At 40.1% G+C, this 25,893-nt stretch overlaps 1 protein-coding gene across 1 annotated transcript in view; it reads right to left on the bottom strand.

The window, feature by feature from the left end:
- Nucleotides 1-8,599: 8,599 nt before the first annotated feature.
- htr7c (5-hydroxytryptamine (serotonin) receptor 7c) overlaps nucleotides 8,600-25,893 on the bottom strand; it is a 34,547-nt gene continuing 17,253 nt past the window's right edge. The window contains exon 2 of the mRNA XM_042488787.2: nucleotides 8,600-10,767. Coding sequence (XP_042344721.1) covers nucleotides 10,029-10,767 — 739 coding nt within the window. The 3' untranslated portion in view covers nucleotides 8,600-10,028. The remainder of the gene's footprint in view (nucleotides 10,768-25,893) is intronic.

Genomic DNA, 25,893 nt, shown 5'->3' with positions numbered 1-25,893 from the left:
TATTGTTAGCTGAATGTTACCTAAAAGGTTTTTAAGAAAATATTCAGATCTGGAGCCAGATCAGTCACCCCCTGGCTTCACCTCTGCTTTTAGGCATTGAGGTTCAAATAATTCCCACTGTCATTTATGAAGTTGTTTACTGCAGCTTTAGACTGACTACATTATACTCTCAGCGCTAATCATCAAGTTAAGTGAATTGCAAGGTAGTTTGAAAGAGCCAACAATCACATAATAATTCTACACAGTATGGCTTTAACACAACTTGTAAATTGGTATCTCTTGCATAAGAATCCTGCTACTTAAAGTCCCTCAGCACTATGAATGGTAATGCCTTTTAAATCTAAATCAAGCAGACAATTACTGACAAGGAATTAAATAACAACAAATGATGCTTTTTACAGGTCAAGGCATTTACTGTCATTTCATAAGCAGCATACTGAGGCTATGGGTGCAGAAAGCAGTCCATTATTCACAGTCTCAGCAGACGGCTGTTTTCTTTCACTGCTCTCAAAAGACAGAGAAAAAAGGCAAGGAGGTAGTTATGCAGGTGACAAATGCCCTGGTGACTGTGTAAATGGTAAATGGTAAATGGACTGTACTTGTATAGTGCTTTTCTAGTCTTATTGATCACTTAAAGCGCTTTCACACTACATTGTCACATTCACCCATTCACACACCCATTCACACACTGGTGGCAGACTGCTACTCAGTAATCATTCACACGCGCTCACACTCTGATAACGCGGCATCGGGAGCAATTTGGGGTTCAGTATCTTGCCCAAGGATACCTCGACATGTTGCCTGGAAGAGAGGGGGATTAAACTGCTGACATTCAGAGGACAACCCACTCACTCTCTGAGCCACAGCTGCCCGAGTGTGAGGTAGAGAAACAAAACACTGGACAACTTTGTCCACTGCGCACAAGGTTTAAAGGGGCATTACACCAATTTTTGCACATGCGGTTCAGTTGACTTGACATACAGAGTCCTGCTCATCTTGTGAAAACATGTAAAACATTTGTGTAATGTCATCTGTGGCTTTTCAAAGTTTGTAAAGATAATCCTCATGATGTCATAAAAAATGCTATCGAGTTGCGTTATGGGAATTGTAGGATCCGAACTAGGGGAAAAATACAAACATCTCAACCTGTATCGGATCCAGTTTGACCAGTCTTTTCACAATCTGTCTCTTGTGAGTCCCCCAAGTTTATGGATGTGTTATACTTAATTGCAGAGGTATCCTTGTAAAGGTACAGTTTGTGGAATTTAGGGGGAGATAGTGGCAAAAAAATAAATACAACAGAATAAGTATGGTTTCTTTAGTGTAAAATCCCCTGAAAATAAGAATTGTTGTGTTTTTGTTATTTAAAAGTGAGCTGTTTCTAACTATATAGTGAGCAGATCCTCGTCCATGGATATCGCCATGTTGCACTGCCATGTTTCCTAAGTTGCGGATGACGCAGCTTCCAGCAAAGTCCCCCTGAGCAATTGGATCTTAATTTATCAGAGGAAAAAGTTGAGCTAACATATGGAGGTATGAGCTTAGTGTCTTGTCTCTGACGAGCCGAATAGTGTAGGAGAAACACTAACTAACTACTTTATTCCGTGATTTTAACCATCTGGTTTGTTTGTTTGTTCTGGTGAAAGCGAGACCTCTGCAGATATTTGGCCGCTAAAAATCTCCCAAACAATGAACGATAAAGAAATTCTAACTAAAGTTTCGGCTGGTTGCGATCAACAAACCTCACCACTAGATGCCACTAAATCCCCCTAAATTCTCTAAAACACATTGGACCTTTAAGTCAGTTTGAAAAAGGGGAAACACTCAATGCAAGATTACTAAAAACAAATTTTAAAAAACATCAGAAAATGCTGTGCAATAAAACCTATTTCTTATCTTGAAGTACTTGCCAATCATATCTATAAATTCTATTTAAATTGTCATTTAACATTGATAACTAATCAGAGACACTGTTTTTTAGTTAACCGTTTGTGTTTAAATACTATAATTAATCATACCAAATTTTAAGACATAGTAATATGTTGCAAATTCTATTTAAAGCAATCTTCCCAATTTGTTTGAGCTAGGCTGTTCCATCAAGTGGGTGTTTTAATTTCTGGAAAATCTAGCGGCAGGAGCTTATTATAGGCCTGTCGGAAAAATCTGATTTACAAGATGCTTTACACTCCTCACTGCAGCATTTTTTTTAAATGCATGTAATACGCTTGCTTAAAGCTTCCAGTTCATGAGTGAGTCAGATTTTTAATTTTGGAAATATGGGAAACCAGAGCTGACATGCATTGGTTACAGTGTTTTTAATTAATGCTCAGTGAGCTCCCTAAAAACAATCCTTTAGTAAGTGCAACTACTTTGATATACTAAACATATTAGGTGAATATGGAAACAGCAGTATTAGAACATATGGGTGGCTTTTTACTACTCTCACACTCACACTTACCGATCTTTATCACAGGTGCAGTGCAACACAATGGACGGACTCATCCCATACTCGTTGTGTAGGAGGACTCTGATTCTTGGCAGTCTGCGTTGTGAACATGTGTGAAAATACAAGGCAATGAGTCAACACTCAGATATTCCACAGCTTGAGTAAAACACAACATACATGGCAGTAAAATCAAGAGAATGTAAGCAGGCAGATCTCTACAGTGTTCACTTTGAAGTGTACAGAGGCGGTCGCCCTCGTGTACAGTTCCTTTGATGCTAGCAACCTTAAAAAGCATGCATTTACCTCCCAGCAGTATGACAGAACCTAATTACAGAAAGCTGCCTCCAGAAAATAAAATGAGGGGAAAGAAACTATTTTGGCTGTCACTTTGACACTTTGCAGATAACTTCTCGGCGTGTGAATTTGCTACAGGCCCATCCCCGCAGGAAGTGGCATAGACTAATAGCAGACTCTTGTGCTGTGATTGGCCGCTGGTGGTAGCCGTGGGAGGGAGTTGATATTTCAGGACACACCACATAAATCGGATTAACACATAATTGACATGTTTACTGGGGTATTTATAGCTTCTATTTGATTGGAAAGTGGGGAACAAGGCTAAATTCACGGTCCAATTACATTTGAGGATATAACTGCTGGGTACACATGTGCCCACACTACCTTACAAATCTGATTTACATTGCTCCGTGCTGGGAATTAATTTAGAGTGACCTTGATAAGGCGTAGGTAATTGAAATATCTCTTGCAGCTGCAGTTATGAATGACTGCTTTGATGGTAAATGTAAAAACAGTGAGATATTATAAGATAATAAAATAAGTGCATATATCTTATAGCTAAAGCGACATGGGCTGCAATAGATGAGCATTTAATGCAAATGTGACATAATTAGTGTGTCATATTTTCCTAAATTACATCAAGACTTCTCAGTAAAATACAAACTGAAAAAGAGTAAGCTCTCTAAGCTTTTTACCAATCTTCAGCCTTTCACATCTCTTTGGTTTAAAGGGTCACAGACCAGCCTCCTGGGGCAGTATTGACAAACATTCTGTGAATACTTTCAAAGCGCTCCAAACGTAGCGCAAATACATTATAGCAAAAAGTCCTTGCTTAAGAATTATTAAGGAAAATTCTCAGAGCCTGTCTGAGCAAGATGGGTACAGAAACCTTTATCATAGTGAGGAGACGAGGTTGCTGGGTATTATGTATTCTTTTAACAGATGTGATTGGTTGTCACAAATATGCCCCTTTGTGAGCCTACAGGATGTGGACACCCAGTAGAAATGAAATGAACTGCATCACAATAAGCAACTGTGAATGTGCTTTTTCTTTGATCACACTGCTGCACTGTTGCATTTTTCCAGTAGCAAATATCTTACTGTTGTGACCACTTTATTTCTGGCATTATATTATCATCGTGTTGGGTGGGAGATGTGTGTGCATTTCAAATAAGATCAACCACACACATTTTCCATGCACCATGCAATCTGTAGTATGTCATTAACTCATTGTTATCCAGCATTTGGAGAATATTTCTCCTTTCTCTTCTTCCTACCATTTTCTCCTCTGCTTAAGAAGCACACCTAAGAGTTAAAATTCTTTGTATATAACACATCTTTAACATGATCTTGTGTTAACTGTAAGAGGAAATTCTTATTTCGATTTTTTTTTCGAATTTCTTCACTAGCAGCAACTCTTAGTACTAGAAGTCTTTGTGAGTGAGCCCCTGGTAAATATGAGCATCCTTGGTGAACTTTCCTGGCATCGCCTTAAATGATATCTATGTTCAGAAGTTGCCAGAAAGAGCTCACGCACGCTGCCATTTTGGAGCTAGCAGATGTCACAGTTTTGGGGAAGTCTTTCCTGCCAAGTGATTTTTGTTCTTGTGCTGCTCTTCCTAGTGGTCAATTGACAGTCAGACAGTGTGGGATGTGGGTCAGTGATGTTGTTTGGGCTTGGATTCACTGTCTGTGTTTGAAATTGTCTTGTTGTGTGTGTGGCGCCAACTTCTTTTTACATTTTTCAGACAATTCAAAAGTGAACAGGAACTCATTTCCTGTTTTCCACAGCATATGGAAAAGCTTTCCTGTGATCTCTCAAAGGTTCTTTGTGCAGTTTTTCTACCACTAGCAGTGCTTTGGGGCAATGTTGTTATGAGTGGTATCGTGCAAACATGGTAGCATGCAGGCGAAGCCAGGCGTCATTCCTATGCCCCCTGGTTCCTATGTTCCCAGCACTGGTGTAGTAGAGGGTATACACAAGTATACAGGGCTTACCCACCTCTTTTTCTATCTCTTTACAGTGTACCCACCTATCAGCCAAAAAGCCATTGAAATAAATAGGAGAGTATACCCCCCTCCTTCTTTAGTAATATACCTAGTAGTACAACTATCACATCCACCACCACTACACCACTGATTCCAAGGGTCTTTTGTTCCCCAGCTCCATGTAGCATGTGATGGGACCCTGAAAAAGGTGTTCTCCAGCTCTGTATTTGCTTAATTTATAGTTATAGAGTTATAGGAGACTATAATATGAACAACAGAAGGCAGCAACAGGGGCACATACTCTTTAGGCAACAAAACTATATGGCTAAGTTTAGGACTAGAACATGATTTGTTTTAAATAAGTATGTGTGTTAAGTGCATAAGTCACATATGAGATGTACATAATGTGATGTAAGCAAAGTATGTTCAGCAACAAAAATACTTATGTGCTTAAGGTCAAGTAAGTCAATGTTGATTTTTTTTTCATGTGGGACACAAACAGCAGTCTCTTTGGTGAATGTCCTGTGTTTGTTTGACCCATCCTTCCACCCTGACCTTCTCAATTTTTATACTATGTCACCTGACTCCTTCTTTGTGTTTACTTTGGGAACTAGAAGTCACTGCCTAACAATAAACATAAAGATGAGTTGTAATAAGCTGCTTGCACAGACAACTTATATGGACATTCTTTGAGGGCAGATGGTCAAAGTAATTACAGTCCTGTTTCTTGGAAATTATAATTTTCTTATTTCATACCTGGGTAATCATGACACTTAGGCTGGAAATCACTGCTCTAAGCTACAAGCTAAACAATCTATTGCACACTCCAAAGTTTGTACATTCATGCACTGAACATATTGCAGATGCTAATGCATGCACTCTTACATACACATTTCCAACAAGACAAAACAAACAAAATGTTTTGTAGCTGAATATCTCGTGTTGTCTTTTGTCACATCTCAAATTTGACACAAATATAAAACATGTAGTCCATGAATGTTTGTGTCTTATAAAGGAAACACATGGGATATTAAACTACCACTTGCCAAGTATTAACTTGATGTTTTGTCACTGCACTACACCATATAAAAAATCCACGGTAGATATTAATAAAATGGGTAGTGGTTATTTTTATGAAAATGTGGTCACTTGCTGGTCAAATGAAGGATCTTCCCTAATCACTGAGTGTTTACATACGGGGCTGTAAGGGACACATTGCAAGATAGTAAAATTGTAGCGCTTCAGATCTCTTTCTCCATGCTTAATCAAAGCTTCCCCACTTAATTACTGGGGCAGATTAAAAATAGCAAAGCAAGAGTGGATGTTCCCCCGTCAGCCCCCACAGCCTGTCAGAGCTGGCAACTGAGCCTCTGGGCAGCATATGCAAAAGACTCATCTGCTACTATCCTTTCCCCCTTTGATGAATATACTACATCACACGTAAACATTTTTGCCCTCTCCTTCCGTTCACTGATAGCGATGACAAACATTGCGAGCCAGTGCAGGAGGCAAGCCACGCTAACTGAGAGAGCAGGCACTCCTCTCAGGCACAATTGTGCTCATTCCCGAAAGTAACGCCTGATGACATGGCTGCTGGGAGGCTGGACGTCTTAGGAGAGATGCACAAGGGTCCACAAGAGCTGCCCGCTATTTCATGCGCTAAAACAAAATGTCAGTATGCTGGCCGAGGCCATGTTCCTGCTCTTTATTTAGTTTCAAACATTTTTCATGTCGCTTTTCCCCAAGTAGACACACATTAGGCCACAAAGCCCCATTTAAACAGATTTTGTCCCTGGGACTCTGATATGGGTTTTTGTTATTGTCGAATTAGAGCTGAATTATGTAACAGTGTTCAGTGGACTTGGAGAGATACTCATGGTGACAATGAAAAGTATAATTAGAAAAATCCTTATGCTCTAATTGGGAACAGTCACGCCAGATCATTTGACAGACGGCAACATGCAGGAATTTGCCAAATGTATTGTCAACCCAAACAAGCAGATGATTTTTGAAATATGTTGTGACGTAGTAAAACTATATTTAAAAAGTGGAGAAGATTTGTACTGATATGAGATATTTAGGCTTTGCATTAATGTTAATGCTAATGCCAGTAGCAGCTACAAACAAGTATGCCTACAGGAATGCCACATTTTTGTTGGAAGTATATGCACACAGATCTACATCTATCAAATAAAGGTCTGACATGGTTCTACTTAAGCACTCTAAAACCCAGTTTGGCTTGGAAAAACTTAGAACATCTTTCTTATTTTTAGCTATTCTAGCTACATCAGCAAATTAAAGTTGCTATCAGCCATATTTTTTGAGATAACAATGAATCAAATCACTATGTGCATTGTGAAAGGGTTCCTTTCCCTCAGCAGTTGGTGATGACCAAAAGGGAGTGTAAAGAAGAGTGAATATTAGACTTACAGTCACCAGGTAGCCAGAAAAACAACTCCAAATGAATGCTAATGTTGTGCCTATCTGCTGGATGTGTAATAAATTGTGTCATATTTACTCATTGACAGCTTAACTGCCCCAAAATGGCCAACAAAAATGAGTCATTGGACACTTAACATTATCTTTGTGAGTGTCTTAGCATGCTGATGTTGGCATTCCCCTCAGTAGCTGTGCCTAAATACAGCCTCACAGAGTTAGCAAGGCTGTACTGTGTTAGGTTTAGATGTTTGTTTGGTACAAACACAGCCTTGATAATTCTTTACTGACATGGTTACATACATTAGGCCATGTTTCCACCAACCAGTATGGTTCAGTTCATTTCAACTCATTGCACATTAGGTATTTTTGCAATTCCCTTGTCAAATGTAAGGTTAGTACCAACATTACCTCTCTATTGCGTCTATTGCGTCCCTTTTTTTGTTACTCCTCTGTTGAGGTAGGCCTACTTAGCACGCGATCTGATACTAGAAGGTGGAGCTAGAAACATGCCAGTTTGGCCAGGAGAGAATCATCAGGACTCCATGCACAAACCAGCTATTCTTCAACATCCCATAGATTGCAACAGAGACTCTAAACACTCCAGATGGTTCTTTTTTGTTCTGATCATACCGACATGCAGTCTCGTTCTGTGAACGATCAACTATGTGCAGAGGGTCCTCTGTATCGTTACATTACTTTTGTTGTTGACGCTGCAATTACCGTCTTGTAAACGTAAACCCAGCCTACATTTACTGTCCGTGGTGTAAAAACGCAAAACAGATCTAGGGTTCAGGTACATGTTCGTACAGATTACATACAGTTTCAAGGGTCCTGCGTGCTTTGAACCTGACTGCTTGTTCCAGTCACTTTCTGTTTTTCAGACGAAGTGAGTTTTAGTCCCTACTGGTTTGAGCATTTGAACTACACATCGTCTGACCACGACACACCGCACATGGCAGACTCCACCTCGTCCCTGTGTCTCTACAGGACAGTTTCAGTCATGAAAGCAAGCAGACAGCTGTCACCCAGACTCTGAATAAAAGATTTTACTCCAAGCAGACAGAGAATAAAGGCGTCTTTTTTGGGTCACCATCCTCATACACGTCTCCAGAGTCCTTGCGGTAGCATGACGGCCTTGGCGGTAACTCTTAAGAAATGCTGTGATTCATCGTGTTTCAAAGGCTTCTAGCAGGCCTTAAGGTGTGTCTTTATTCCTTCTGATAGACCTATCAGTCTAGTAAGCGAGTATAATGAATTTTGTACGACAAACTGTGCGTCAGGCTTTTGATGAGGATGTGCTCTGTGGGGCCAGAAAGCTGGGAGACCTGTGTGGATTGTCTTCAGTTTGACAATGAGGGAAGAAAGATCTTCTGCTTTTCAGAACTGTGCGCTAATGTATATCATCTGAGTTGACCGATGTAGGCCACAATGACATTTTTACCAAGTGTTTCTTTATTTACAAAGTGATGAAATGCTTTGCCACGTCTCCAGCTTCTTTCTGAAGGTAATGACAAAGCAGTCAAACAGAGCAGTCACGGAGCAGTTGTAGACAGATCGATCCCACACAATATAAAATAGCAGTTAATTACAAAATGACGCAAGACAGCGGTACATCTGTTTGGAGGAAATGTACAGATAATCTCAGAAATTCGAGGTAGAAAAAGCACACACTGCTCAAATGATGACATTTGACACGGGTTCAAAAGGTCACCAAAGAGTTCAAATGGGTGTCAGAAGGGAAGTGACCACAACCTGATTCAAAATTTAGAAAAAAAAACAGTGTTGACAACCAGTGGGGCAAAACGCGTGAATTCTTAAAGTGAAACTGCAACAGGTTTGTTTGGCTGTATAACACCAATAAGGTCAGCAGCCAAATGTGGAATCACACCGATCAAGGCAAAATGACTAAGAGTGAAAAATGCCCACAGTATCATGGTTTCTGAAAAGTTCAGTATTGAGTTCATTTTGAATTCAAGTGTGCGTGTGAAACATAGAAACACTTCTGCCAAACTGTCATTCACTATTCAGATTCTCTTATGATTTATGTATACAGTGGCATGTAAGACAAGCATGTTTCATGCAGACTCTAAACAAACTACTTTCAGTTTCTTTTTATAGCAACAAACACTGAGATTTCATGAATGAAAAATGATCCTTTCGTGTTGCATTTTAACACCATTCTCCACACCACCTTCGCTTGGCATCAGCACATTTTAAACATTTGTGAAACATTTACGGTGCTCCTGATAAATTTAGTGAGAGGGACCAAATTGAAAACTTGAGAAAAAATGATATAAATAATATTGAATCCTGGCACAAAGCACAATACAAAGTCTTCGCTCCCTGTTTGACATGAATCTGGGATGTGCTCAAACGTTTAGATGAAGATGTTCAGAAGACACTGTGCCACACAACAAATGTTTCCCCCTATCAAACATCAGTTTTGTTTATATACAGAAATGCGTCTGTTTTGTGTTCCCTCTGAAAGCCCTGGGATGATTGACTGTGTTTACGTGACATTTCCTTTGTCACTACATTATCCCTCCATAAATCCGGAGCCAGGACAAAATTGTGGCATATGCACAAAAGCAGTGTCGACTTGAATAGCCCATCAAGTATGCTCTATGATTTTCTTTCCCAAAATAGAATGACTGAGTCACACACACAATGAAGTGATCGTGCCGTCTCTCTGCCTTTGCGGAGGGGCCAGCGAGCCACCAACAGTGACTCCCATTCTGTCAGTCTTTGTCTTATCTACAGGCCCACTGAGTGCACGTCGCCCTTTAAGCACCGGGCGCACAGACACAGGTCCGCCATTCCCCGCTTTCTGAGATTCAATATGCTGTTGAAGTACCCCGCTTTAAACCTTAAGAGCCTCATGCACGCCCACAGCAGACAGTCTGCGGTTGATGTTTCGATAACGACAGCGGAGAAGGTCACGATAAGTGGAGCGCAGGTCTCGGTTGAAGAAGGCGTAGATGAAGGGGTTCATTAGGGAGTTGGCGTAGCCTAACCAGAGCAGTGTGCGCTCCAGCCAGATGGGCACACAGCTACACTCCACTCCGCAAATAAAGGGCCTGGCAGTGGACAGGATAAAGAACGGCAGCCAGCACACGGCAAACACCCCCACGATCACCCCCAGTGTCGTCGCCGCTTTCTGCTCCCGCTTGAAGATGGAGATGTTTCTACGCTCACGGTTCAGCAGGCGGGACAAGGCCGCGCACTCCTCCGCCACACCGGGGGGCTTCAGGCCCTGCATTCGCAGCGCCTCATTAGTCACTGTTTCGAGGCGCTCGCGGCGTGAAAGGTCAGTGAAGCGGTGCTTGGCGCCACTCTTGCGGGCTGCCCTGAAGATCTTGTAGTACATGACCAGCATGACCAGCATAGGGATGTAGAAGGCTACAGCTGTTGAATAGATGGTGTAGCCAAAGTCTTGGCTAATGAGGCACACACCGGCTGTGTGAACGTTTTTGGCCCAGCCGCAGAAAGGTGGCAGGGTGATGGATGCTGACACCAGCCATACTCCCAGGATCATCTTCGCCATCAGCTGGCCGTTCTGCCGCGCTGGGTAGGTGAGAGGCCGTGTGATCCCCAGATATCTGAGAGGAAAGGAGACAAAAAAAGAATCAGTACCAACCTCAGGGCAGATTTTCAATAAAGGGATGCAAGCAGTTGAAGCTACCTTGATGTTTTCTCTAAAAAAACAAGGCATATTATCCACTTATCATATCTATAATGCATGCAGACGCTCTGCTGAAGCAAAGAAATCTGCTGCCTATCTTCATTGAGATGACACTGCAGTGTGGTATTATCAAATCCACGTCCACTCATTTCAAAGACAGACATCTCAATGAGAGGTCATAAGCTCCGTCATTGCCTGGAGGGCCATTAGCTGCTTTTCTTTGGCTTTGGAGGAGCTTAGCAGGTAGAGAGGGAGCTATCAATCAAACGGGCAGCTCGGCGGTTTCAAATAGCAGCTGGAGGTGTCGGGAAAATAAAGATAAAGTGAGGTGTGAAAAGCTTGAATTTGTACAAAACTGGGAAAATAGCCACTATTCTGGCAAAAAGATAAATCTGTGTGTACATGTCAGCGCGTGCTGGCTGCATGCCCATAGCCTTCATCAGCATCAAATGCGTCATTGATGAAAGCTGTATTCTTGACACTCCCGGCTGTTTTTCTAGTTTCCATCTCTTCTGTTAATCATGAGATAAAAAGCTTTAGAGATGCTATCAGCACCATGGACATCAAATTCAGCTCAGTCAGCCTGGACAAGATTCTTCACTTCTTCATGGCTTTTAGATGTTGACTTTATATGAGTCAAGTGTGATCTGACAGTATACACAATAATGCCTTAATTTTTATCATTTTTTATTTTTATATACCTGTAGTGCTATTTATCAATCTAGATGGCACTTGATATGTAATGCTGAGAGCACCTAAAAAGTATATTTGAAAACCTCAACAGCAATGTCTCTTTCCAGAAATCATGACCTAGTTACTTGAGATAATCCACAGACCTTGTTAAGAGCAGTTTCATGAAGGAGCTATTTTCTTTCTACTGAACTACACCCCCCAACTGTAAAGAGGATGCAATTAATGTTTACATCTCCCACCTTCACAAGCACGAGCATACATGAGTACATACTCTTTCCTTTTGCTTTTGTTATACAGTTGGCGGGTGTCACTTGGTAGAAAGAAAATAGTTCCTGCATGTGCTCACAAGGTCTGTGGATTACTTAAACTGAGTAACCAGCTTAAGATTTCTGGAAAGACACATTACTGTTGAGTTTTTCAAATATATCTTTTTTGAGGCTTTCAGCACCACAGGCCGAGTGCCATCTAGTTCCATTATATTCGAGAGCAGGCAGCCATCACACCAAAACAATCTAGATAGATGAATAACACCACAGGTAAGAGGGAAAATATGTCTTTTTGATTTGGCAGAGAACTGTCCCTTTGATGTCTCTGAGTCCACTTCAGTTCTTTTAAAAACTTTACTGGTACACAGTGGCTTTGGCAACAAAAAGTTACTTGCGAATACAAAATAGTACTAATCCAAATTTTTAGTTTGCCAAAAGCTAACTGGCTTCAGAAAATAGGGCGCTGTAGTCCAGCATCTCTGCTGCACACTGTAGCTTGTTAACAACTGACAACACATAGTGCAAGCGGTATTGATCTAGATCACAATCACTTGGAAAGGACAATAAGGCTACAACTGCACTGCAGCTGAAAGCACTGAATTATATTCCCAACGCACCATCAACCCCCCGACACACACACACACGCAGATCTGACACAGATCTGATGTTTTTTAATCAGCTAAAAAAAGACGCTCAGAGTCACGATTTTGTTTTTCCAGTCCCTATCTGGACCACATGTATAATTTGATGGGCACTTGAGGCATGTGACCTACATGCCAGTCACATCAGAATTCTTCAGTGTTACCATGACAACAAGTGAAACGTCCATCATTTATCAGAGACAGGTGTCATTATTTTGTCGCCCGTGGCAGCTGGAGTGGACGAGTGGTGGCACAGACGACCATGAGACAAAAGAAGAACAGGAGGAAAAAAAAGTCAAATACACATTCATCATTTCAGTCAATGTTTTTGTCGCATTGCTTTGAGTTACATTTGGCATGGGATATCAGTGACATCAAACTTAGAATAAATATCTTTCCTGGGAAATCATGTCAAACATCTTGACAGTGACTTTGTAGTTCCCAGTGAAACCATTACAAACACTATCACAGAGTCCCTCTTAAAGATCCCTTGGCTCAGGGAGCGGTGTCAAATATATGTGAGACAGATCCTGAGATGGGTACACTCCATGCTGTGGGAATTGTTAGGGATACATAATGGAAACCCAGTAATGCAACACTCCCTGAATGCATTATTCAATAATGAGGAAGGTGGTTGTGTTACTTATTTGTGGGGAGATTTCTGTGTTGTTGGGGTGGACGGCACAAACCCATGACTCATCTCCAACCCTTTAGAAGGCAGAGCTGTTTGCAGACGCACTCTCATTGGATACAAAATGCTCTCAGCATCCTTTGGAGACAAACAACTGCCAGGTTGGATCAGTCAGCACGCATTTTAACACTTCATTACACAGCTTCCTGCTCGTGTTTTAGCAAGATGAGCTGATGTGAACATCTGTGGGACCTCCAGTTGGTTTTGATATGAAGGGATTAAAGGGACAGGGCACCCCAAAATCAAAACTACACATTTTTCTTCATACCCGTAGGGCTTTTTATCAAATTGTTGGTGTTTTGGTGTGAGTTGCCAGGTGTCAGAGATATTGGATGTAGATATGTCTGCCTTCTCTCCAATATAATGGAACAAGATGACACTTAGCTTATGGTGTTAAAAGCACCAAAATATTGGCCTGCTCTCATCTATGCAGTGATTCAGTTGGCAAGTGTAGTTCATCCATGTATGCTTTATTCAAGGGCTGGATGGCCATCTTTGACCTTTCGTAGGCTCAGTCATTGGTATTTGTTAATTTATAAAGCCCTACTGGGTCCTTCATACATTTGCAATATGATTGAAAAGAGATCTGACTGTTATAGTCTGCGATCTCAAGATCTAGTTGTTTTGTCTGTTCCTTGTGCTGGGAGAGAAAGCTTTTTTGCGCTCTGCTCCCCATCACTTGGAGTAGCTAATTAGAAACAAGTTCTCTTAGAAACTAAGACAACTCATCTCATTGCCTGATTTTAAAGCTCTTATAAGTACGAGGGTGATTGAATCGGTTGGTACCCGTCATTTTGCGTAAGTGTTTTAATATTTCTACATTTTAATATATATCTTTTATCTTTCTTTTATTGTGGCTATTATTGTTTGTCTATAACTTTTATTATCCTGTTGTCTTGGCAATGTCTCCCTTGAAAAAGAGATTGTTGATCTCAACGGGACTTGCCTTGTTAAATATGGGTTAAATAATGAATAAATAAAAATTCAGTGGGAGGAAAACAGTTCCTATGTTACTACATAAAAGTGCTCTGGGAGGGTCTGTGGATTATCTTGATTAACCAGGTCATGATTTCTGGAAAGAGACGTGGCTGTTGATCTTTCAAATGTATGTGTACAGAGTGCCATTTAGTTCCACTATATTTGAGAAAAGGCAGACATCTGTACAGCTCATGATATCTTCCAAATGTGGTGACTTGTACAAAAAAACCTCAAAAAATCTAGACTGATTAATAGCACTATGTAAGAGGAAAAATGTGTATGTTTTAATTTGGTGTGAACTGTCCCTTTAAACTCTCCTGACCCATATGAGCAGGCTACACCATACATGACCGGTATATAATGTATGAGTATCACAAAATTAGGTGTACATATGCGCAACTAATAATGGCAGCCCTACAATGTACCGAATAAACATTAAAAAAAAACCAACTAGATATGCAAACATAACAAAATAATGGAAATGTAACATGCAACATTAAAACTGCAATAACATCATTTTTGGGCACTTGGGGCAACGCAAACAAGCTATAAATACAATTTTGACATATTTACATCTTTAAAGTTGATATGGTAGAAAATTGTTAGCAATCAGTTCCTTTTTTGCACCCAGCAAACACAGAGCAACATTATCATTCATTTTGAGTTCCTGAACACCTGATGGATGCAAGTCCAATATTCACTCTACTTTAAGGTCTGTTTTGCTCTTCACTAACTCCTGAGGGAAATATCTGGCCTTTCAGCTGTTAAATGCTCCATTATGTTCACAACCTAGTTGCTAACCCTGTCTTTCTGCTGTCTGGGGATGGGCAGGAAATATACAGTAGATTTTTAGTGCTTTTCAGCCTCCTGCTTTTGTTAAAAACTATGCTAATGAGGACTGTGAGGGTGAATCAAAACACTTAAGTTGTGGACCATAAAATTAAAACAATGATCATTGAGATTCTTAAAGCTGAGCAATACACAGTACATTGAAGACCATTTGAGGATTACTTTTACATAGTTCAGCTTGTCCTCTCAAAGACTGTGAATTGAAATTGGGAGGTGGAGCCATACACCACCTGAACTTTGTGTGTGTTGCTCTAAGACTGGCATACAAAATGAAGAACACGTATTTATGTTCCTTTGCATACAGGACATCCGTGAGAATATAGACATGACTTCACTTAGGTGAGCTCACTCTTTGTGGACACTGATAACAAAATTGTGGTTGTTACACCCATGTTGTGCACCACTGAAACACCAGCAAGTCTCCACTGAATGATGGGATTCTGTGTTAATTACTTTTTTTATTCTGTTGTACTACTTAACATGTTTACTTATCCATTTATTATATATCTGATTTTTTTTTCTTACACAGTTTAGACCCACAGTTTACACAGTTTTTTTTGCATCAATAAAATAACTCATTAACTATAGCCATGTGGAACTGCAAAAGGTGATAATTATCTGTGGTTTCATACCAACAACTGAAAACTCTCACATGGCATGCAGTCATTTGATCCATTGTTATTTTACAATGAACATTTTTTTTTTAAATGCAACACTTTAGTTTTTGCTCCCATTTTCCCCAGGTTTAAGTTAAAGATCTAAGACATTTTTCCATTGCAAAATGGTGCACTGTTCTCTGTTTGACCTCACGCTCCATCCTGTATTTGCTGTTTTCTGATCATGGACAGTGCTGGCCATAAGCTATCATAAGTCTTCTCCAATGTTGTTTTTCTGAATTTGGCAGTACATCCATCCATTGGGCTCATAACTGCTCAGGTCAGTAACAAATACAAACTTCTGTCAGGTTAAGATCCTGCTATGAAGACGAGCATGCAGATAAGCTTCCCTAGGACAGTTACTGAGAATTTGTGGGAAAAAACTTGGTTGTGCAAACCCTTTACATTGTTTCAGCTTTAATGGTGGCTGGTCACTGACATTCTTGCATGATGTCAGATTTGAAGGTCCTGGGCTGGTGTGGTTACATGTGGTCTGTGGTTGTGTGGCTGGTTGGACGTACTGCCAAATAAATGCACATTGCAGGCCTCTTGTTTTGGTGAAAGGAACATTTATTTCAGGGGCTACAGCTCTAGTGGATGTTTCTCAGCATGTCAATGGCACAATCCCTCAAAACTTGGGACATTTGTGTTATTGTGTCGTGTGATCAAACAGCCTCTTATCTTAGAAGAGGAAAAGTGCTCACCACGATGAATTTTAACAAATTTGTGACCACAATTTGCATTAAAAAAAGTCTCAGATTTTTAACTTAAACCTGTGAAAAATGGGAGTAAAACCAAATGTGTTATATCTAAATTTTTGTTCAGTATACAAATATGTATAACTGCATCTTTGCAACTAAGTAGAGTCAAATGTAACAATAAATGACATTTTAGCATATTTTACAAACATATTGTAAACCAAATGGGATACTTCACACCTCAGAGGGAGTGCATATTCATGCAAAATACCAGTGGCAATGGATTACAATCCCCTCCCAGGAAACACCATGCACTAGACAGTAACAGTGACACACAGGGAGTTTAAAGTGTGTTTTTTGATATCTCAGGAGGATTTGGGACATATCCACAGCTACAGCAGCCCTCGAGGATTACCCTGCCACTGACAAAAGTGTGGCTGAGCTAATGGAGAATTCCATTACTTCCGCTAGGCTACCAGCTAGGGCACGCTAAAGTGAACTATTTCCTGTGCTAAAATGCTGTAAGCGGCCACGGTGTGCAACAGTCTTCAGTCATGTCCGGGAGCACTTCTCAAACCTTTTATGTCTGAGAGGGGATACACGGTGAAATATTTACCAAGCTGCAGTTGGTTTGGGTGGAGGGGTGGTAAATTTAGAACAGGAGCTCCTAAAAAAAAGTAACAGGTCTGGAGGGAAGTCTGTGGGATTTTTTTTTTTTCCCACATAAACCCTCCGCAGGAGAATCCTCACTCATTCATCTCACTGAGACATTCAGAATTCCTATGTCATACACTCATGGTGGCCCATAATGAGCCTGTGACAAAGTGAAGAGTTGCCCATTTTCGGGAGAATGTCTTTTTTTGTTACAGTCTATCAGTAGTGGGCAGTGAGATGCAGACTTCACCCAGAATCAAAGCTTCCTGGCTGAAGAACTGTCTCTTCAAGAACTGAGAGGTGCAATTTGGCTGCTTTTTACCAAGCAGTCAGAGTATATTCATTGCCTTCATCCTTGGTTTGCTTTACATAAAGTGAAGCGAGTGTTGAAGCAGGGAAAAATCTGAAAACACCAAATCCATTGTTCCAGTGTAAACTCTTGTTGCTACATATCTTTTTCTTATAGATTTTTTGTGTAACACCGTTGTAATAATAGCTTTTACTAGCTGTGCTAGCCCTTAAACAATGAGATTTCTCTTTAGGTAAAAAAATAAATAACAACTAAAATGAAACAGTGTTTATTTCAACAAAAATATCATCACAGAGTATTTATTCTTAGCTGCCCTAGACTGAATTGTACTAAATCTGTCTAGTGAGAGTTCTGGGATTTCTCCGACATTAGACAACAAACCTTAGTCCTCAAGGAATGCTTCAGCTCTCCTATTCTATTTGGGGAACCTCCGTAAGACAGAAATTGAGCTGCTTCTCTCACAAAGCACACTGCACAACATGAGCTTTAATTTCCTCCTCGACAAGGAAGCAAAGGCGTAATCCCATCTGTTTCATACTTTACACTGAATTCAGCCTTACTCTTTTTAGATCAAACAAACCCGCGGTGTTTAGTTCAGGTTCTGTTTTGTTCTCTGACTTCTGCTCCGGTGAAGGTTGAATGAGGGAGTAAAATAGCAGCAGTAGTCTTTTTTTCAAATCTCATTTACACTCTTACATAAGCCAAACTGAGTCATCCCTGGACAGACAAACTTCATCCTTCAGATTTGTCTGTTAACTCCAGCCACAGGACTGCCAGCTTAGGTCAGACTGGTGTCAAATAGTCTGTGAACAATTGTTGGCACTTATTTAGCCACAGAAGATGCCTTGGAAAGGCCACCTAAGACAAAAGAAATGTTTACCAAAATGTGCATAGGGCAAATTGAGTACACTTCATAAAGATGAGGGATGTATTCTATGTTCAGCAAATCTTTTTAATAAAAATAAGACTTTGAAGAGGTGACTGACTTTACATGTTGAGCTGCACTTGCCTGAGTCTATGATATTAAGCATAAAAAGTCAGTTCACCCTAATCACAAAAACATGTGTATTTTAGCTTATCTTCATGCACATACCCTTAGTAAAGGCTAGCTGTGGAGATAGCTGCTAATCACCTAATAACTCTTTAATTGCATTAATGCATAACTATGTCATTCTCTTCAGTTCAGAGCAATAGGGAGACATAAAGCTGTATGGGCTGCTGCATGCAAGGTAAGGGTTTCATTCACTCTGGTTTTGTAAAATGAAGTGCTCAACCTTTGTATTCCTAGCTAGGATAGCTGCGTGGGATAGGGGTAGCAATGTTAGTCAGTCAGTTGTTTCCAACACATTGATCCAGACTGAAATGTTTCAATAGCTATTAAATGGATTGCCAAGAAATTTCAGGAAACAGAGGAAATATTTGAATCACTGAAGTTTTCATCTGGTGTCCCTTGCAGATCAGAGTTTTACTTTGATTTATGACACAATTTATGATAATCCCTTCAATCTCAGCTGTACTTTGTGTTGTAGTGTGGTGCAGGTTGACCCACAGCCTGCAGGTCGGGTGGTTCAGGTAAGCTTGTCGCAGGTTTTAGGTGCCATAAGGTGACAAAGCAGTGTTTTGAATAAGTTATTTATGACTTACAGAGAAATGGTGCAATTGTCCACCTTCTCTTTCATTTTCTCCATCTCCCTCTGAATCTCTTAAATACAAACAGTGAGCAGCTTTATCACCAGCACTGCTGTGCTAAGGTTTTCCATTATCTGGCGTTGACCAGGAGTCTGATGAAGTCTGATATATTTAACTCTCTCCGGTTATAATGTTTGGTAAAAAATATTTCCTTCTGAGAATATGTTGGCCTAACACTGTGTCCAAACTAGCAAGCGCCTCTTGACCATACTGAATATGTCAGATATGCACTTCTATACCGTCCTGTAAACAAACACTGTACCAATTAGCTGTGCAGTCGTGTAAACAAACCATGAACAATATCTATGCACTTGAGATAATACTAAGGACATGAACACTCAAAAGATTTGTAAGTACTTGCTGTGTGAAAACAGAAAACACAAGTTTTATGTCACATCTGACAGACAAAATAGCCAACAACAAGAAGGTTGTTATTAGCAATAATCGTTACCGGAAACTTTCAGCTTTGGTTTGGATGGCGGTTGCAGGTCATTGTTTGACACGTATGTTTCCAGGTCGGTTGGCACAAATTGGTTTTCATAATGGGCCTAGTTGGTGTGGGTTTTAAAAAAAAACCTAACCTGCGCATCAGTATTATATTGAGTGCTCATTTCTGAATGTTAGCATATCAACACGCTAAATGAAGATGGAAAACACTGTAAACTTTATACCAGCTTAACAGCAATTCAAATATCAGGGAATTATGAATGCTATAATGTCATTGGAGCTAACTTTCCTTTTAATTTTCTCTAAATCTGTGTCTGCAGTAAAATGTCTTGAAATTTCATATGGTCATAGGCAGGGTTATTCTGCAAAACACTGCACTGAAAATTTGAGCAAACATCTGACGGACAACATTTATGAGAGTCTAAAAATGGGGATATTTTCAGTGCGTTATAATATCATCTGAAATGCCTTTCAGTGCACAGTAATGTGCTGTACCCTACTTGAAATTATATGGTCAATTTGGTCAGGGACACTTTTCAGAAAACTTAGGTTATTATACCTTATGAACCTAATCGACTTTATAAGATAAGGACTTATTTGCCGACCGTTTTATTTATAGCATGTGAGAAATTGTTGCTGTCTTTCTGTGTCCTTTTTGGCTGGTCTCGGTACTGGTACTGTAATAGTGTCAATTGCTTGAATATCACGGTCAATGGTTAAGAGTTAGCAGCCTTGGTTTTCAGTTACCTATTTATGTAAGATTAGTTCTACAAGACTGGGAGTGAAAGGTCATTCTACTTCCCTTTCTCATCTTACTATAATATAAAGTGTTGCTAAAAGATTTTACATGTTTCTTCAGTTCTTACTTGACTTGCCAACACACAGCTTGAAATCAGTCAAATGTTCTTTGAACACAAAAAGAGACAACTGACGATGTAATGCAAGATAAAATGTATATACTGTATTCTTCTACATGCAATACTGAATTGCAAGATACTAGTATGGAATCATCTGTGGTTGATTTACTGTATTGTCCTACAAGCAGTCCCTCCAGAATTTTGCATGCTGTGATTATAACAACATATGCAAATTTAGCCAGTCCCTATGAATTCTGCACAATCTTGCAGTTTTGTCTAGTAACAGCAAATTTACTGCTAATTTTACTTTTAAAATGAGTAAAATCTCCTTTTACTGTAGAGCTGCATGCAACGTATTGATTTGCTCAGCCTCCCTCTCTCTATCTCTGCAGCCCTGTGCCTGGAACAGAGTCTCACACAGGCCAACACGTTCTCACATGGTGCCGCTCTGTCAGGACCCTCTGCTTCTACCTATGACATTACAGGTATTCTTCAGCTTTTTACACTCCGGAATGCTGTTACAGTGATGTCAATAATGCACATGGTGGGATGCCGCTGCCCATTACCTTTAAGTCACAGCATGCAGAGAGCAGCACAGTCCCTATGTTTACACAACAGCGTAGACTGTCACAATGGTTAGGATTAGGCAACAAAGTCACGGATGGTTAGGTTTAGGCATCACGGTCATACGCTAAAAGCACTGACAGAGTGGTGCTATTTGACATGTTCGGAGTAAGAAATGGTTGTACAGGCACACACACAGTGATAGGGCTTACTATTAGCATTACACGGCAAAAATGAGTAATGATGAGATCAAGTTGTGCTGATCCCTGACAGAAAGGAATTTCAGGTAGCAACAATCCCAAAAACAGCACATGAAATCCTGAAGGAACTGTATAAGCACAGCGGCTACCTTGAAAGTGATGTCTGACACAAAATGAACTGTAATCCTTAGCATAACTCAAGGTCTCAGGCCACCTGTGGTTTCCTGAATAATACTGGTGTTCAATCCCCCTACATATGGCAGCCCTGACTACCCTTTAAAGAATATAATACTTTGCTTAATACTAATTATGTTCCAGTCATAAGCTTCTCTTAACGGTTAGCTATTTGCATTTGAATCATTGCGTACACTTGAAAGGCACACCTAGAGACAATGCTTCCACTCCTATGACTTTCAGTCCCGACACCTTTATGATGTCTGTTTTACTTCCTCCTAATTGTTGTAAAGCAGTACAGTGGATATTTTATGGCCTCAGCAGCACAGCACACCAGCTGTCCCTATCGGGTGTTTACTGGCTCTCACAGCGATAGAGATGATGGGCAGCTATTAGTGCCACGGTGATAAATGGATTCCCCTTCCAACAGTCAGCGTGTCCATCCCTGTCAGAGCTCGGTGTCCTTGGATAACAAAGCAAAGAGTCTACAGGCTCTGTGGAATAGAGTAGAGAATAGGGCTGTACAATAAAAGAGATATGGCAACTTAAAAGCTACACATAAACTTGGCAACACAATGTGAGGTAGTTCAGTTAAGCCACAGATGAGTTGAGTACATTAAAATTACAGAAAGCAGACAAAGGTGATCCATTCAGCTTTGTTGAGAAGAACAAACACTCCATTGAAAAAACACAGCAAGGTGACTTAACAGTGGGGTACACTCAAACTAAACTAGTTTATCTAACATGTCGTCCAACCATGACACCCCTCGAAAGAGTTTATAACTGTTCTGGCCTACCACACTTGAAGGAGGTTTGAAAAGCTTGCTGTGGTAGTGAGGGTTAAGCGAATTTGTGAATTCTAGGATGGACAAAGAATGGCCCGCCTTACTTGCCTCATTCTGCCCCTGACTGACTTACCCTGACTTTTGTACCCTAACCCCAACCCAGTGTACGAAGACGATGAGTACATAGGGAGAGTAGGGCAGGTCATTCCTCTATGGTTTTAGGATTTGCCAATCTGTAAGCCTTAAAACACAAACATTCAGAACATTCAGATAGGAATGACTGAATCTTTTGTGGGAGTCGTTCATAGTGGCCAATCTTTGCCTGAAGTGGGCAAGGCTGTCTGTTTCCAAAAGTTATTGACACCTTTCATGCACCCTCATACTGTTTCCATTGAATGCTGGTATAGAAATAGTACCTTATTCCCAACTGAGCAAACACCAGAGGCAGGTACATGTCATGAAGGCTTGGGAAATAGACACACACTCAATTGCATATTGCACATTGTCGACAGGATGCACATTGTCTACAGGATTTGTGCATGAACATGAAGCTGAAATAAAAATGCAGCCAATTCAATTCAATCCACTTAAGGCAAAATGGTGCATCACGAAAAAAACACTTCAGGTCAAACAATACAAGGATGGGAATCTCAAGTGTGACTTTCAGTTGTTTCCTTGTGGCAGCAGTCACTGTTGAATGTATTCCTCCTCAACAAACTGGACTACACAAAACAATTGACTAGGCTGTGTGCATTTGATTCTACACTTTCTTGAAGATACATAGGCAAAATGTCATAAAAGGGATAGCTCGACACTGGGAAATACACATAGGCTGCCTTTGTCCTATCTACCAGCACCTATAACCAAGTGTAAAAGCAGTATATTGTGGTTTTACAGGGGTTAAGTACTTCCTGGAGTCTCCAATAGTATGCTGCAAGACTTCGAAATTATAAAATGTGTTGTTTTTAAACTGTTTCACTGGCCATTAGCTACCATGCTTTAAGAGGGGAAAACATATTGCCATCCATACAGAATATGTACAGTATACACACACACACACACACACACACACACACACACACACGCATATAAATATTGTTTAGGGAAAAACATACTATTCCCATCACACACATTATTTAACGTTGTTCTCTTTTCGTCTCACTTTTCGGACTCCCTGTCCCACTGGACACTCACATCATCTGGCCCTGCTCTTTCACGGGTGTTACAACCTCTTCATTCTGATAATGGCAGCCTTAGAGAGCTTCTCTCATCTCTTCCAGTCCTCACGATGCTTCGAAAGCACTCACGCACATGTCTAGATCTGTGATCCATCGCTTCAACAAACTGAGTCAAACAGAGTCATCTGACTATATTTTCTGCGGTACAAAGCACTTTAAGATGTGTGTTTTATGACCAATGATTGGGGTTATTCTATAAAAGGTTTGGTTAGACAACTATAGGCCAAGGCTTTGGTTTTATCATAGAACACAATTAAAGTTAAGTTAAATATCTCTTTTTTCCTAAATTCTTTGTGTGCTTTTTTCCTCCACCCCTCACAATGCCATTTTTTTGCCCCAAAACTAGTTAAAATAATTTCTTTTGGTTATTCTGAAATCACCTTTGTATGTTAACTAATAATTTTTATCTTTATCTTTAAGTGTGCATGATAGTCTAAGTCATCAGGCATTATTTCGCTCTCTCAGGACAACCTTTTCTCTGGAAAATATCTTTTATATGTTGTGGAATTGTTCTACCAATTAAGTTGTGGTTAAATTTTAGTGAAACTAAAAGCACTGCCTTGCTGTTGTATGCCTCCACAAACTAGTTAAGTTGCAGTTACAGTTTACATTCATGTCTTTCCAAACTCATGTGTAGCCATGATCGGCACAGTTACAAAGTGGACAAAATAATTGTCACCAATTCAATATCTGGCCAAATGTATTCCAATCTGTTCCTTAGTTAAGATATTGAATAATGGCCTGATAAGTGTTTTTGCAGAACATTATGATGTCACAGTGAAGTTGACCTTTAACATTTTGGATATAAAATGCCGTCACTTCATCATTTTACTCATTAGACATTTGTGTGAAATTTTGTCATAGTTTGCGTACAAATTCTCAGGTTATGGCCAAAAACATATTTTGTGAGATCACAATGACCTTTGAACACCAAATTCTAATCAGTTTATTCTAGTGTCCAATTTGAAGTTGGTGCCAAATTTAAGGAAATTCTCTCAAGGCCTTCTTGAGATATTGAATTCACTAGAATGAGATGGACCCAAGGTCATAGTGACTTTTGACCACCAAATTCTTATTAAATCATCGTTGAGCATTAGTAAATCTTTGTGCAAACTTTGAAAAAAAAATCCTCAAGGCATTCCTGAGATATCATATTCACAAGAATGGGATGGACAGATGGACAGTCAACCACGGCTATCAGTGGCATAGAAGCACATTTATCTACCATGCCTTCCAATCCTGAGTCACGATTTTTGGTTAAGTTTAAGCAACAAATTAAATTTTGTCTCATGTTTCAAGTCACTGCGGAATTCCTCTATAATAAACCAAGATGATGATTTCTCCCCCTCTATGTCTTACTGCTTCTTGTAGTTAATATTCTGCAGGAGAAGTAAATTGGTCACAACCTTAATTTTCATGGTCCCGCCTATAAATAACTATTATGTAAGCAAGATAATGAGGTTAACACAAAATTTACATATACATAAACAACAAGGACTATTTTTTTTGACCAGCACTGTTGGGAAGCTCATCAGTCAAAGAAAACTTTTAGTCATACCTTCTGTCTGTGCTCTTTTGGGCAGTGAAGCATGTGTTGTGTTTCCTGGATGTTTTTCAGTGCAAAGTGAAGAATGCCATCTTCTGCCTCATCACACCGTTTACTTTAACTTCCTGAATGGATTTTTGCCTGCTTGATGTGCATTTAGCCATTTTATTCTCCCTGTCAATTCTAAAATGGACTTTTATACCAAGAAAATTAAATTTGTACATGCATGCCACTGCTGCTCAAGGAATCTTAAATGTGTGTGTAATATGGCATGTGAAGTGCTACTACTGCCCACCAAAATGTAAATTTACTGTGGTCAGCATCCCTCTGACAGCCCCAAACCTGCAAACTCATTTAGTGAGGTCCCAAAACGCTCACTCAAATATTAATGTGCGCTAAGTCTCTCTTCATTATTATACAATGAGTCAAGGCTGTTCGTGGAAGGTGAATAAGTATGTGCCAGCAAGTCCATCTTCTTCTCTTTTTCCTGTCATGATGATGTGAGAGAGTGACTGTGAGGAGCTCCTCCATCTTTGTCACCTTCCCTTTGGTTCTGTCACCGAGTGCACTCGCTTCCTTAAAGGACACCTCGAAAATGAAATAAGCTTAGAGGAAGTCTCAGATGTGGGGGAGGAATCTAATTCTCCACTTCCTCCTATTTTACTTCTGACCTTTCAGAAAAAAATTGAACAATTTCAGTTACCAAGGATACCACAGGCAGCTCCTTTTTTGAGCCGACTCACTTTCTTCCAATTTGGCATCTAGCCAGCAGTTAGTGTAGCTGAAGTAGCTGTGCGGCCCATTACATGTCATCATTTTGTGGCTCTGCAAATGGAAAAGGACAGTGAGGAGGAGTTGTATCTAACTTGTTCCTGATTCACTAGACAATACCATGTAACGTGAGGGCAAACGTGGAGGGATGAACTTTTTCTCTGCCTCACATTCTCTTACTGACCTTTTATTTTTGGGACTTGAAAATATCATAGATATTTAAGAACTCAGCAAAAAGCAAGAAGATGCTTCTGATACCTGTATTCTGGCTGAATTGTATTTTTTTGAAATCGCCTTGAGCACATGCAGAGAAAATGTCTTGTTATAGCGATACAA

This window comes from Plectropomus leopardus, chromosome 4, assembly GCF_026936395.1.
Source record: "Plectropomus leopardus strain MGB_pleo_1.0 chromosome 4, ASM2693639v1, whole genome shotgun sequence".
NCBI classification, from domain to species: Eukaryota; Metazoa; Chordata; class Actinopteri; order Perciformes; family Serranidae; genus Plectropomus; species Plectropomus leopardus.
The sequence above is the reverse complement of the archived record's forward strand: the minus strand, read 5'-3'. Positions and strand labels throughout refer to the sequence as shown.